At 37.5% G+C, this 16,061-nt stretch overlaps 1 protein-coding gene and 1 long non-coding RNA gene across 2 annotated transcripts; one reads left to right on the top strand and one right to left on the bottom strand.

Moving 5' to 3' along the window:
* Positions 1–1,340: 1,340 nt before the first annotated feature.
* On the bottom strand, positions 1,341–2,863 carry LOC122670944. Its single transcript, XM_043867992.1, has one exon. The coding sequence runs from the start codon at positions 2,757–2,759 to the stop codon at positions 1,581–1,583; it is 1,179 nt and encodes a 392-aa protein (XP_043723927.1). The 5' UTR covers positions 2,760–2,863; the 3' UTR covers positions 1,341–1,580.
* Positions 2,864–7,447: 4,584 nt separating this feature from the next.
* Positions 7,448–7,875, top strand: LOC122670948. The gene is made up of 2 exons (XR_006334291.1): positions 7,448–7,512; positions 7,761–7,875. It is a non-coding gene; the product is annotated as an uncharacterized LOC122670948 (long non-coding RNA).
* Positions 7,876–16,061: the final 8,186 nt, after the last annotated feature.

Raw genomic sequence — 16,061 nt, 5'->3', positions numbered from 1 at the left:
AACATTTTATTTTTTATTTTTTCCTTTTTCTTTTAATAATGTGAAAGTAGTGATGAAATCATCTCACTTAAAGTCATAAGTTCTAGAGAAGATAAAAAATGGATAATTTTCACAGTAATGGTTGATACTGGAAACATACATGAAAATGACACATCCATTTATACCATCATTATATCTCATATATATTAACAAATTTGACCAATATCATGTAAGAAGCTCATGAAAAATTGACAAGGCCAAGCAATGTCTACCTAAGAAACCATAACCCAAAATGGTCATGCAAGGTTTTTAAGATTTTTCTTTTAACTTTTTCAGAATTTTAGTAGGTTGTACTACAAAAACTACTAACTTGTCTTTCCAAAAAACTATTGAAGTTCACTCAAGCTTAACACTTCCATTGCTTCTAATACAACTTGTCAACTGCCTTTTGCAATGACCAACTTTAAATGCCATAATAAGGAAATGTAAGTCCTTAAAGGCTGTGGCTTATATTCTATAGCTGTTTTAATGTCTTCAAAGATCTCAATAACAGATAACTAACTCGTCCACATAACCACTGCATAACATGAAACATTAAGTTGCAAGAAAATAAGAAGCAAACCCACCTGGTCTCAATAAAAATCGTTGACTTGTATGATATGATTGCCAATCAGAATATAATCGAACACACGTTATATCTCTTCCTCTCACCTGATACTATCATTCTCAACAAAGATCTAACACAGGCAACCGACTTGTCAATATGAAAACTGAGAAAACAGTAAATTCAATAATAACTCTTCTCCCAACAATTGGTAAGCCATACTCAGGTTGAATGTCAACTGAGAGCTTACTTCCACTAAAGGGCGTACCCAGTGCACAAGGCTCTCGCCACTACGGGGTCTGGGAAGGGTCATAATGTATGCAGCCTTACCCCTACTTTCACAGGGAGGCTGTTTCCAGACTCGAACCCATGACCACTTGGTCACAATGAAGCAACCTTTCCGTTGCACCAAGGCCCGCCCTCTGAGAACTTACTTCCACTAAAGAAGTCAAATTGAGAATCTACTCACTAACTCCCACATTGTTGGGTTCATTTTGGACTGATCATCACTTGTACAGTTAATATGCCTATAAGTTGAGAATTTTCCCATTTCCAGTGGACCATGTTCCACAATCTACATTACCCAAGGATTTAGAAAAATACACCGTTTGGCTCTGCTAGTTTCATCATAAAATAGCCAGAAAAAAAATTACCGTAAAATAAAAATTTTCACAGTTGGTGAATTTTTTTGTAAAATTTTCATGGGGAAAAATTTTATGGGGTCGATGTATCATTCTCAACAAAGATCTAACACAAGTAACAGTTGCCGATGTATCTCTTCTACATTATCCCATGTAAAGTTTTCCAAATGAAAGTTTTACACGGAAACAAATGGAGCCTAAATATCAATAGAAGAGGATGTTACTTGTAGACAAAGAAAGAAAGCAAGTAAATAACCTAGATGTTTACAAGTCCAAATATCATCAAGTACAAAATTGCAAATACCTCTCAAAATTGTAAGAACAAATTCTGCAAATTACTAATCCCATTTCCCAAGTCATTCCATGTTACGTTTGTACTCCTTTAACAGCTGAGGTAGCTCCTGATGATACTTCCTAACAAAGTTTTCCAAGAACTGTTCTTCCTTCAATATCAGCGCAGTACTAATACTTTGTTTCTTCATCAAACCCTGGGAGAGAAGAACTTGAATAACAGAATACCTTGGAACAGTTCTCTTCTCCATGCTAAGAAGCAAAACGACTGGGTTCTTGGCAACTTCTGCTGCAGTCCAACTCATTTTGTTCATGAAGTAATCCAATCGCATCCTAAGAATTTTCTCTGAGCGAGTCAAACAATGGGGTTGTTTTCTGAACAGGCAGAGAATCTCATCTTCCGACCATCCAAAACTCCTAAAAACCTCCATTTTCATTTCCAACGTAGTCTTATTCATCTGTGACAGCGAGCAGATGGCATGGATAAACATCATACTCGAAGGGTCAAACCCCAGTTCCTTGGTTTGCAGGACAACCTCATTAAAGTGAGGTTGTTTCCAAGTAAGTAATTGAGGGCGTCGTATAATTAGTTTCGAAATTCCAGAATCCGGCACCCCGTGATTTCGCAAGATCCCAATATTAGGTTCCATTACTCTTTGAATCCCCTTAATCCACCTCAACCGACTCAAGGCCACAGCAACATTCTTATCATTGTGAACGAAACTCTTAAGGAAGTCCATGGAAGGAACAATTTGCTTTTCCAAACTGGCACCCGCCAGTATGCTTGGGTCTCTGCAGAACATCCTTGCAAGGTCGGGGACTGCAATACCCATATTAGAGAAAAAATCCATTTTGACCAAGATTGTCTTAGGATCCACTGAGAGTATTGTTGGGTCCTTGCTGATTAGATTTGAGATATAGGGTTTGAGTAATCCATAGCTATTGAGAATGGCAAGAACTGCGTCTGCTTTTGTGGTGGATTTGATATTAAACCTTTGGGAGGCTTTAAGAGCAGATTCTTGGTTTAACCCACATCTGTTTATAAGGTAATCTACCGTAAGAGAAGGTATTTCTGCGGCATTCGAACTAAATCTAAGAGATGAGTTTCGAATAAAAAAGAGATTTGTTGATGAATCACCGCACCACTTTATATGAAGAATTTTTCTGCTACAGAAGCTAAACATTCTGCGAGTGTTAGAGTAGAAAAACTTACAAGGGTTCGGAATCGAACAGATTCCAAGCATCGGCTTCCCAATCTGCTCTCGTCTTCTCAGTGAGATGAGCACAGGGGTGAAGCAGAAAACCAAGGTTTTGAATTTTGGATTGTGGAAGGGCTGGAATTGGATACAACCAATGGTGACTTATCAAGTTTGGACCGGATCCTGCTCAATGTTTAAACGTAATCAAATCCGGTCTTATTTCTTTTAGGGGCGCTATTCTCTGTTCCGCAGCGGAGGCTGCGCCCAGGCACATGGGGGTGGGTGCAATGACCACCCTACTCCCTGAGTGGCAGGCCCATGTGCTTGGGCACAGTCTGCACTGCGGCACAAAGAACATTCTCCCTTTTTTTTTATATCCGTAGTCTTGAGTTGGCACTAATCCATCTAAGGGATCTTTAGAATTTTTATCGTCTATGATTCCCTGCTCGATACGGTTCCTACAGTCCTCTAACAAAAGGGGAGTGGATCTCACCCAGGCAAAGTGTTTGGTCAGAGGGTGGAATGGTCATTTCGCTCCCCCTTGTTAGAGAATTGTAGGAACTGTACCCGTGGCGGTTCTCTGGCTGGTACAATTCCTCTCATAGGGGGTGAAAATGACCATCTTAATCGGGGATGTTTCCCACTTTTGTTTTTTTGTTTGGTAATGGAAAATACGAAGTAATTTGCACACTACACCAAAAGGGTCTAAAAAATGGTATAATCCATATGGGGTATACAAGGGGCCCCCATAGTCAGAATAGAAGAAAGAGTGTCAATGTTAGCCCCATTGTTTATTATATAAGAGGGATATATTAGAATTTACACAAGAGCAACATATGCTTCCCTTAACCTATTTTCTCTTTGACCATGTAACAAGATGTTTGGTCTAATTAAGTTGATGCTACATCCATTATGAGTTGGGAAATGTAGAGATTTTTTTTAACGTAGAGATCACACTTCAATTTTGATCCTTTTGAAGACAAGTTTTTCTTCACCCAAGATGAGAGAGAATCTTCTCACCGTGAAGTCTAACTCTTTGTTAGCATGAGAAGGGTAATTTTAACCTATTCAGTAGTATTACAGAGTTGATGACATATTCACTAGAGGATAATATAAGAGAGTCCAATCACAAGATCACATCACTACTACTGATGAAAGAATTCTTTCTTCTCCATCAATGAAGAAAAATTTGATCTAAATTGAGATTTGCTAAACCATATAATAAATTAAGCAAGGTAGATAATTGTTTCTCTCTCTCTCTCTCTCTCTTGCCTTATTCAGAGAGAGTTTATTGTTGTTTTTTGATTTTTTTTCCTTAAAATATTCCTTAATTAAATCTCAAACAATCTCTCTCTTGTGTATCTTAATTCGCGAAAAGTTAATTGTTTTTTTTGATATTTTTTCTTTCAAACAACTTATCTCGATTTTTTTTCTCTTTCAAACAACTTATCTTTTGTATTTTGTGCAATTTTGGAATTAATGTTGCTCAACCTTTCAGTTTTATGTGTGTACATAGATGCGCCCCCACGTGCATGGCTAACTTGAATCTTCTTTTTAACATCAATTCTTTAATGTTTTTGTATCAAAGGATTTGGCTCTCAATAATCAAGAATAAAGTTGTTTGAAAGAGATAAAAAATGAACAAAACAGCAATTAACTCTTCATGGATTAAGCAAGAGAGAGAGAGAGATAGCCAGAGGTAATTATCTAACCTCAAAATAACCCAAATAAGTCCAGAATTGACTGAAATGATCAATTTAACCTCAAAACTACATAACATGACTAATCCATCAGCAATGTTCAACATACAAGTTACATAAATTCCATTACAATGTCCATATTCTTAAAATACTCATGGAATTTCTTGTATCCTATGATATCTAGCCAGCTCATTTGCAATTCGTTTTCTAGTGTCATTCATCTCTCTTGCCCGATCCCGTTGGCTACTAGTTGATGTAGACCCAATATACTCTCGATGAGAGGGGTTTAATAAATCAGGATCTAGAGGTGCATCTTCACGCTCAAATTCATGGAAATCTTCATCTGCAATTTATTCGTCTCTGCAAGAAACAACAAGATCCACAATGAAGCATGAAACAAAAACAATCAAATAATTAATTAAAGAATTTTACAATTGGTAACATGGAGCTGAAAGTCTAAGCATTTCACAAGGAAAACACTAAAAGAAATCAATTGGGATATGATTATGACTAAACAGACAGGCCAAATACAAGTCAGTGGAAAATGAACAATTATCATCAGGTGTAATTTTATATGTGGGCAGAAATCCAAAGAAAATAGAAGATTTAAAAAGACCTGTACCACACCACACCAACCTGTAAGGTTTGTCAGATCTCTGTCTCTTGTGAGAAAATCTATAGTACTATGAGATTTCCTAAACATGAGTCCCTGAAAGCATTAAAGATCCCCAGGCAAACTGAAGTCTCCCATGACCCTGTGAACATGGGACTCGTACCAGGTTACTGCCCTGTATTCGTATTTGATAAATCCAGTTCTTCAGAGATCTAAATCAATTTGGCAACATGAATCATTATGGTTGCAAACAACAAAAACATGAATGAATAGAGTATCACAGTGTTAACAAATAACCACTAAACATATCTGCCTCCCAATCATCCCTTCCCTGGAAGAACCTTTTCTTCATTTTTTGGGGTGGGGGGGTGGGGGGGGGGGGGTTGAAGGAAGAAAGGGAGGAAGTAATTTAGACCTGCAATGTGATTGATTCTGTTCATGGATAGAGTTCAGAAAACTATGCAAATTAAATAGCAAATTTGAATCAATTAAGTAACGTATATGTGATAACTGGTTTGCAAATAAGTACATGGGGATTATTTCAAGACATAATGAAGCAAATACATAATAACATGCCAGGAAGATTTTTCAAAGCCACCTGCATTTGAATAGATCCCCTGCACTGAGCTTGGTGCTTGACATTCATGCTCACCTCATCAGGATTCTTGCCTTGGAGATTGGTTGGATCTATTCTGAAATCTTTTGGGGGTGAGTATCCACTTTGTCAGGAAACAAAGATCCTTCACATTCCTTGCTGACCATTATAAAATTCACTCTATTCTATACAAAGAGTTCGTCAACGTCTTTCTTTTTTAAATAATGTAAAAGTAGTAATGAAATCATCTCACTTAAGGTCATGAGTTCTATAGAAAATAGAAATGGATAATTATCTAGTAATGGTGGATCATGGAAACATATATAAATATGACACATCCATTTATACCATCATTCTATCTCATATATATTAACAAATTTGTCCAATATCATCTGTGAAGCTCATGAAAAATGGACAAGTCCAAGCAATGTGTATCTGACAAACCATATGGAATGTGTTTAAGAATTTTCTTTTAACTTTTTTGAAAAAAAATCAGAATTTTAGTAGGTTGTACTACAAAAAACAAAAAATTGTCTTTCTAAGTAACTATTGAAGTTCACTCAAGCTTAACACTTCTACTGCTGCTAATACAAATTCTAAGACTACATTTTGCAATGAACAATTTTAAATGCCTTAATAAGGACGAGTAAGTCCTCGAAGGCTGTGGCTTATATTCTACAGCTGTTTTAATGTCTTCAAAGATCTCAATAACAGATAACTCACTCGTCCATATAACTACCCCATAACATGAAACACTAGGTTGCAAGAAAATAAACCCACCTGGTCTCAATAAAAATCATTGACTTGCATGATATGATTGCCACTCATAAAATAATCGAACAACACACAAAATATCACTTCTTCGCTACCTGATACTATCATTCTCAACCAAGATCTAGCCCAAGTAACTGACCTGCCAATATGAGAATTGTGAAAGTAGTAACTTTTAGAATAACTCTTCTCCCAACAATTGGTAAGCCATACTCAGGTTGAATGTCAATTGAGAACTTACTTCCACTAGAGGAGTCAAATGGAGAATCTACTCACTAACTCACACATTGTTATGTTCATTTTGGACTGATCATCATTTGTACCGTTAATATTCCTATAAATTGAGAATTCTCCCATTTCCAGTAGACCATGATCCACTGGAATACATGGTATGTAACCTTGGCCACACTGTGATGGTTAATGAGGTGGTGAATATAGATGAGAGGGAAATTCCTAAAGTGATTACTTTAGATATCTGGGCTCAACAGTAAAAAATGAAGGGGATATAGATGATGATGTTGCTCAAAGGATTAAAATAGAATGGATGAAGTGGAGAGGTGCGTCCGGAATGCTGTGTGATTGGCGTATCCCTTTAAAGCTCAAAGGAAAATATATAGGACTATCATAGGTCCAGCTATGATGTATGGTGTGGAATGTTGGACAGTTAAGAAGTGTCAAATATATAAACTAAGAGTAGAGGAGATCATGATCTTGAGATTGATGTGTGGCAAGACTAGGAAGGACAAAGTAAGGAATGACCTTATTAAAGCTGATTTTGGTGTAGCTCTGATTCATGATAAGCAACATGAGAGATGCTTGAGGTGGTACGGCCATTTCCAACGAAGGCCTAGGGACGCCCCAATACGGAGGAGCAATTTGATTCGGATTGAAGGTACTAAAAGAGCCAGGGGCATGCCTAAAGTAACCATAAGAGAAGTGAAAGACATGCATAGCTTAGGCCTCTAATCATGTATGACTTCAAATAGAGCTGACTGGAGAGAAAGGATCCATTTGGCCGACCCAATTTATTTGGAATAAGGTTATATTGTTGTTGTTTCCCATTTCCAATGGACCATGTTCCATGATCTACATTACCCAAGGATTACAGAAACATAAACCGTTAAGGCTCTGTCTGTTTCATCATCAAATAGCCGGAAAAGAAAAGTTTACCGTAAAATCAAATTTTCCATTGCTCGTTTTTAAGTTTATAAAATTTTCATGGGGAAAACTTTACAGCACTGGTGTATCATTCTCAACAAAGATCTAACACAAGTAACAGTGGCCGGTGTATCTCTTCTACACTATCCCATATAAAGTTTTCTAAATGAAAGTTTTACATGTAAAATTTTACACAGAAACAAATGGAGCCTTAATAACAATTGAAGAGAATGTTACTTGTAGACAAAGAAAGCAAGTAAATAACCTAGACATTTACATGGCCAAATATATCAAGTACAAAAATGCAAATACCTGTCAAAATTGCAGGGTCAAATTCTGCAAATCACCAATCCCATTTCGCAAGTCATCCCATGTTAAGTTTGTACTCCTTTAACAGCTGAGGTAGCTCCCGATGATACTTCCTAACAAATTTTTCCAAGAACTTATCTTCATTCAATATCAGTACAGTACTAATACTTTGTTTCTTCATCAAACCCCAGGGAGAGAATAACTTTACGGGCCTGATGTATCATTCTAAACAAAAATCTAACACAAGTAACAGTGGCCAGTGTATCTCTTCTACACTATCCCATATAAAGTTTTCTAAATGAAAGTTTTACATGTAAAATTTTACACGGAAACAAATGGAGCCTTAATAACAATTGAAGAGAATGTTACTTGTAGACAAAGAAAGCAAGTAAATAACCTAGAAATTTACATGGCCAAATATCATCAAGTACAAAAATGCAAATACCTGGCAAATTGTAAGGTCAAATTCTGCAAATCACCAATCCCATTTTGCAAGTCATCCCATGTTACGTTTGTACTCCTTTAACAGCTGAGGTAGCTCCTGATGATACTTCCTAACAAAGTTTTCCAAGAACTTATTTTCATTCAACATCAGTGCAGTACTAATACTTCGTTTCTTCATCAAACCCCGGGAGAGAAGAACTTGAATAACAGAATACCTTGGACCAGTTCTCTTCTCCATGCTAAGAAGTAAAATGAATGGTATATGGGCAACTTCCGCTGCTGTCAAACTCTGTTTGTTCATGAAGAAATCCAATCGCATTCTAAGCATTTTCTCTGAGCGAGTCAAACAAAGGGGTTGTTTTCTAAACATGCAGAGAATCTCATCCTCCGACCATCCAAAACTTCTAAAAACCTCCCATTTCGCTTCCAAAGTAGTCTTATTCATCTGTGACAGCGTGCGGAAAGCATGGATAAACATCAAACTCGAGGGGTCAAACCCCATTTCCTTGGCTTGCAAGACAACCTCATTAAACTTTGGTTGTTTCCTAGTAAGTAATTGAGGCCCTAACATAATTAGTTTCAAAATTCCAGATTCTGGCACCCCCTGATCTCGCAAAATCTCAATATTAGGTTTCATTACTCTTTGAATCCCCTTAATCCACCTCAACCGACTCAAGACCACAGCAACATGCTTATTATCGTGAAGGAAACTCTTAAGGAATTCAATGGAAGGAACAATTTGGTTTTCCAAACTGACACTCGCCAGCAAGCTTGAGTCATTGCAGAAGATCTTCCCAAGGTCGGGGGCTGAAATCCCCATATTAGAGAAAAATTCAATCTTGGGTTCCAAAATTTTCTTAGGATCGGTAGAGAGTACCTTTGGGTCCTTGCTGATTAGCTCTGAGATACAGAGTTTGGTTAATCCATAGCTGTTGAGGAGGGCGAGAACCGAGTCTGCTTTTGTGGTGGATTTGATACTAAACCTTTGGGAGGCTTTAAGAGCAGGTTCTTCGGTTAATCCACATCTTTTTATGAGGTAATCTACCGTGAGAGACGGTTGTTCTGTGGCATTTGAACTAAACCTAAGAGATGAGTTTCGAAAGGGAAGGAGAAATGTTGATAAATTACCAAACAACTTCATATTATGAAGTTTTCTGCTACAGAAGCTAAACATTCTGGGAGTATTGAGAGTAGAATGACTTACAAGGGTTTTTAATCGAACAGGTTCCAAGCAAGGCAAGCATGGACTTCCCAATCTGCTCTCGTCTTCTCACTGAGATGAGCAGGGGTGAAGCTGAAAACCAATGTTTTGAATTATACATGTTTGGACCGGAACCTGCTCAAAGTTAAACGTAATCAAATCCGGTCTAATTTTTTTAAATCCATAGATCATCCTGGACTTGCACTGAACCATCTAAGGATTCCTTCCGGTTCAACCCAACTTTGGTCCCACAAGAAAATTTTTGGGTTGGGGGGTGAGGGAGGAGATAAAAATCTTTCATAGCAAAGTAATGTACCATATGAAAATTGATGAGGTAATTTCAATTATTGGGGTATGTAGGGAAGGACCCGTGTAATGTACCATATATTCCTAGGATGTTGTTTTGACTACTACTTCGACTAGTACTTTTACTTATTTTCTTTTACTTCATTTTACTTTGTTATTTTATTTTTTCTTATTTTTCTTACTTCCATTACTGTTCTATATCAAATCCTTGTAGCCGACCCCTTTTAGTTGCGATATGGTTATGATTGTTGTGGTTTGGGGTATGTAGGGAAAGATGTAGACTAATCATGTGTCAAACTTCATACTCAAATTCAATTGTATAATATATACCCTTTTAGTTCTGCCAGAATTTTTAAAATTTTATCTTGCTACTAGGATGTCAGGTTTTTAATCGAATCAGTTGGTCCGACTAAAATTGACCGGAAAAAAAAAAAGAAAAAAAAAAAGATCAAATTGAACCCTTATCAATTTGGTTTTGTTTTAGATTTCATGAAACTAGTAGAAAAATCGAATCAAACCAGACCGTTGGAAATCGAAAAACTGATAAAAAGGAAAAAACATTATAAAAAAAATGTTTTCTCATCATTTTAATGTATATATATATATATGAAGACTAAAATCGAACCGATAACAACCCGATAATAAATCCATAAGAGCATAGTAAGTCAACCCATTAAACATCAAACCTAATCGAATGAACCCGCCGATTGATACCCCTACTTGCAATTTGGTTGACTCTTTCTCGGTCGAATCTTGAAGTATGATTTGGAGGATCTTAGGGATATGCTTGTTAATAAAATCTCAAACCACAAGAACCCCAAGGGGGTCAGCTCAGTTGGCAAAAGACCAACTCCTCAAATAAGAAGTCATAAGTTCAAACCACCTTGGGGCCTATCTCCATCCCCTATCCCCCTCCCCCTATTAAAAGCTCTCCAATTCCAAAAAAAGAATCTCAAACCGCAAGAAACTTGCCAAGTGGCATTTATTTGTTACTTCCATGGATTCCACAATGGACGTGTGTTGTCTAGGAAAAATATTCAAATTTTTTTTTTTTTTTGCTCATATTCTATTGTGATTGTTTTATGGGAGACGGTAGGATATGCCACCAACTTTCGGTAAATTAGTGACATACACCAATCACAGGGCTGGACATAGGAGGTTAAGAGAATCTTTTCAAAAATTAGGGGGGGGGGAGGGGAAAGAGAGGGAGGATGACACATGTTGGGCACCTTGGCGGCGTGCCTAGTCTTTTCCTTTGTTTTATACATATGGGGGAGGGTTTCCCACAACGCCAATGTAAGAAGGAACCCACATGTTACACCAATGAGGGCTTGGAGAATGGTATCATCCATATGAGGTCCATGTAGAGCCCACATGGACAGAATAGAGAGAGTACGTCGGTCTAAGCCCCAATGTTTATTATGTAAGAGGGATATATTAAAATCTACACAAGGGCAACACATGCTTCCTTTTCCCTTAACTTATATTCTCTTTGACCATGTAAGATGTTTGGTCTGATTCTGCTGATGCTACATCCATTATGGTTCGAGAAATATAGAGATTTCACTATTCAGTTTTGACCCTCTTGAAGATAAGTTTTTGTTCATCCATGAATCATGATGAAGAGAGAATCTCCTGACCATAGAGATCTAACCCTTCGATTAGCATGGAGAAGGGCAATTTGACCTGTTCAGCAGAGGATAAGAGTTTATGATGACACAATAGAGTCTAATCACAGGGTCACAATGGATCTTTATCCCCAGTTCCTCAAACAAGGGGACTGAAATTACAACCCTAACCCTACCAGAACACTCTACCTGGGTGGGATCCACCACCCCCTATTAGAGGAATTGGGGAATTGGGCCAGGCAGGGAACTGGAGGAGATAATTTTCCAAGTCACAATACTAGTAATGAAGGAATTCACCCTTCTCCATCGGTGAAAAAAACACTTACTCTGAGTTGGGATTTGCCAAGGAGGGAAAAAGAACAACACAAGGTAGCAGTTCTGTCAAAACCGGATTTCATTGGCTCTGTCACACGTTAACTAGGGTTAAGTCACAAAAATGTCCCGGCCTATCCTGAACCACTTTAGATTAGCTCAATAACTTATGTGAAATTAATTTGACCAAATTGACAAGTCAGGTCAATGCCAATTTATCATCAAAAGCCATCTTTCAATCTACCTGAAGTATAACAGACCAGACCTTGAATCATTTGCACCTAGCCATGGTGCTTTGAACAATTTGACTGACCAACTGAACTGTTCAGCCTGCAATATTACTAAAAAGAAAACCTTGACCTGTAAAAGCATTTTCAGTTGATGGTTCAAATGATCCAACCTTAGTTCCATATCAACTGGTCCAACGGTACTCAAGTTTCAATATGATGAGAATGGATTCCTTAGACAATATATAAACTCATCATTACTTTTGTCTTATTATGTTTTTTTCTTTCTTATCCATCCATTTCTTGCATTCCAAAAATAATCATAATGATATGAAAAAGGAAATCATGTTTGTGGCAATTCACGATTCAACAAGTTCTTACAAGCCCAAACCGCAAAACAAGTGTGAGGGTGACCTCGAGAGCGCAAGAGGGTTAAAGTGAAATATTGAGAGCAGTCCATAACGGCTTTAAAAACTTCATTGAACGAAGATATAAAAAAATGAAGAACCAACGCTCCTCCTGTGTTGATAAAGAATGGATTATATAATCTGAGAGTTCCAACCAATTGAAGTGTTACTGAATCATCAAGTTCTTAACTTGTGGATAGGGATAAGATTTTTGCAAAGTAAAGAGTCAAGTACCTGAGTTCGGGTATTATAAGCACTCTCAGTCTTTTGAGTATCATTGAAGCATTAGATCACTAAACTTTAGTCCAAGCTTCAACCTTGCACCAAACAAACACATCATTCCATTTAAAAATAATAATAACAATAATAATAATGAATTAACTGTCAGAACCCAGATTAAAATAGAGATTGATGAGTAAAAATTGCTGAGGAATATGTAGTGCACTTTTTAGAGAGAGCCATCCCATTAAGATTCATCCACTTTCTAGGAGGAGAAGCCCAAAAAATTGTCTAGGGAAGGTTACTTAGGAGGTTTGTTGGGAAAACTCTTTTCAACAGACTTGAGTTCAATGCATAATGACTGAATTTTAACACTATTTTCAAAGGATGAATTGTCTAGGGTGGGGAGTTTTATTGGAAAAACTCTTCTCAACAGACCAAGTTCATTGCATAACAACTGAACTAAGACATTATTTTCAATGGATGAAAATAGACTTTTCAAAAACTTATCCACTACAAGGCATCCAAACCACATTGCAAATAAGCCTCAATGAAAGGGGGCAAAAAAATAATCATATTTTGAAAACCACAGATTAATACCCAAGAAGTAAGATCCAACACAGTTGTGGTTTAATATTTGACTTCCAACCCTGATAAAGAAATTAATCCAGATTCCTGAAGTGAGCATTCCTCTCCCCTTCTTCCACACACCCCCCCCCCCCCCCCCAAAAAAAAATAAATTGCCATGATGTTTCCTCTTTGTTATTACAGAAAGGCCACATAAATATTATGTGAAGTCTTCTAACCTCTAGTGTACCTTTCAGACATTTCCAAAAGAAAACTTCATCATTGGCAGAATTCTTCCAAATTAGAGCTAGCCTCACTTTCCAAATCCAATTTCCACCATTAGTCCTGGAAAAACCCAAAAATAGTTGGAAATCTGACCTAGGAAAGGGGCAAATGGAACTTCTTCCAATTATGAACTTGAGGATTGAATTTTTTAGAATTTCTCTAACTACATCATATATATTAACAAATTTGTCCAATATCATCTGTGAAGCTCATGAAAAATGGACAAGTCCAAGCAATGTGTATCTGAGAAAACATATGCAAGATTTTTGAGATACTAAGAAGCAAACTCACTTGTTCTCAATAAAAATTATTAACTTGCATGATATGATTGCCAATCACAAAATAATCAAACAACACACAAAATATCACTTCTTCATTACCTGATACTACTATTCTCAACAAAGATCTAACACAAAATAATTGACTTGCCATTATGAGAATTGAGTAAGTAGTAACTATTAGAATAGCTCGTCTCCCAACAATTGGTAAGCCATACTCAGGTTGAATGTCAACTGAGAACTTACTTCCACTAGAGGAGTCAAATATAGAATCTACTACTAAATCCCATGTTGTTGTGTTCATTTGGACTGATCATCATTTGTACCGTGAATATGCCTATAAATTGAGAATTTTCCCATTTCCAATAGACCATGTTCCAATGGAATATATGGTAAGTAACCTTAGCCATACTGGGACGGTTAATGAGGTGGTGAATATTGATGAGAGTGTGATTCCTCAAAATGATTACTTTAGATAATCTGGGCTCAACAATAAATAAAGATGAAGTGGAGAGGTGCTTCCGGAGTGCTGTGTAATTGACGTATCCCTTTAGAGCTAAAAGGTAAATTTTATAGGACTGTCATACATCCAGCTATGATGTATGGTGCAAAATGTTGGGCAGTTAAGAAGCATCATAAAGATAAATTAAATGTAGCAGAGATGAAGATGTTGAGATGGGTGTGTGGCAAGACTAGGTAGGACAAAGTAAAGAATGACCACATTAAAGCTGATTTAGGTGTAGATCTGATTCATGATAAGCTATGTGGGAGACGTTTGAGGTGGTACGGCCATGTCCAACGAAGGCCTAGGGATGCCCCAGTACAGAGGAGTGATTTGATTCAGATTGAAGATACTAAAAGAGCCAGGGGCAGGCCTAAAATAACCATAGGAGAAGTGGTGAGTGGTGAGAGGATAAATATTCCCTCTCGGGATTAGCATCAAGCCTTTGGCACTAATCCCGAGAGATCTCCTCTCCTTTATTGTTTTTGTTGTTTCTTTCCACTTTTACCCCTCTATTGTAAACCTTCTTTATATGAAAGAAATCGCAGCCCTCTCATCTAACGAGAGGACTGCTCTTTGGCTCTCACACACTCATCTCTTCTCCTCCTCCTTCCTCCTCTCTTCCTTCTCTATTTTTTGCTTTATTTACATGGTATCAGAGCAATACTGATTCCTGGTTACAAGTTCTAGCTATTCCGCTCGGTTCTTCATCATCTTCTTCATTCCCTTGGCAAGAAGGTGAAGGTTTAATCGACTACACAAGGCTCTCGGCCTCTCTTCTGCAGTAAACACCCCAAATTTTCTGCGTTTATTTTCTATCGTGGGATGGATTAGAGACATCGTGTCACTCCAAGGTAAGGTTTGATGTCCTTCTCAGTTTTTCTGGTTCTGTTTTGAAGCACAGTGGATTGATTACATGTTTTCCATGGCTGGGAACTATGTATTTGGATTGGGAGATTGCTATTCATGAATCGACTGGTGGTGTGTTGGAGGAACAACATGTTTTGATCGATTGTTAATCGATTTTTTGTGGTTTTTGACTCTCGGTTTGGCTGTTTGAGTCTTTGATTTCTGTGGTTTTGATATTTGAGGTCTTGGTGTTCTTCGGTGCTTGTTATTTGTGTCCCATTGGACTGTTTGAGTGATTACAGCCTTTTTGGGTGATTTGTTCCTCATTCCGAGAGTCTTATTGTTGGGTCCTATTGGACTGATCAACTATTTGATTGCTGGTTTCTCTTGGACTGCTTTGTTGGTGGCTGATTTATTTTTTGAAATTATTTGGACTGTTCTTTGCTGCTGCTCTTAGCCTATCAAACACTATTTCTGGTTTGCCTTGTTTTGGTTGTAATGGGAGAGACACCAAAGGATGCTAAGTTGGTGACTAAGGTTGTATCCTGACTATCCTCCTTATCAACATATCTCACATCTAAGAAGTTAGAAGGGAGTCACAACTTCCAACAGTGGCAGAAGATTGTGTCCTTAGTTCTGACTGGAAGGGGTGACAAAAATCACTTGACAGGGGTGAAGCCTGTGGGCACTGATGAGTCTTCATTGGAAATTACTGATGCTCGGATTTTGGGACAAATGCTGAATTCCATGGACAGCAACATTGTTGATTTAGTCACTCATATCAACACCGTCAAGGAACTATGGGACTACTTGGCTGTGTTGTACTCTGGACACAACAATCTTTCAAGGATTTATGAGTTATCTCAGGAATTTTATCGATATGATAGGAAGGGTAATCCACTTACCCAACACTTTGCTGATTTCAAGAGCATGTATAAAGAGTTGAATGCACTGCTGCCCATTACCTCTGAAGCGA

The sequence above is a fragment of the Telopea speciosissima genome, chromosome 8 (assembly GCF_018873765.1).
Source record: "Telopea speciosissima isolate NSW1024214 ecotype Mountain lineage chromosome 8, Tspe_v1, whole genome shotgun sequence".
NCBI classification, from domain to species: Eukaryota; Viridiplantae; Streptophyta; class Magnoliopsida; order Proteales; family Proteaceae; genus Telopea; species Telopea speciosissima.
Note: the sequence above shows the minus strand (reverse complement) of the source record. Positions and strands in the feature narration are given on the sequence as shown.

Excerpts from the sequence above, each read along its gene's own strand:
- LOC122670944 (XM_043867992.1), bottom strand. The coding sequence starts at position 2,759 with ATGCTTGGAATCTGTTCGATTCCGAACCCTTGTAAGTTTTTCTACTCT.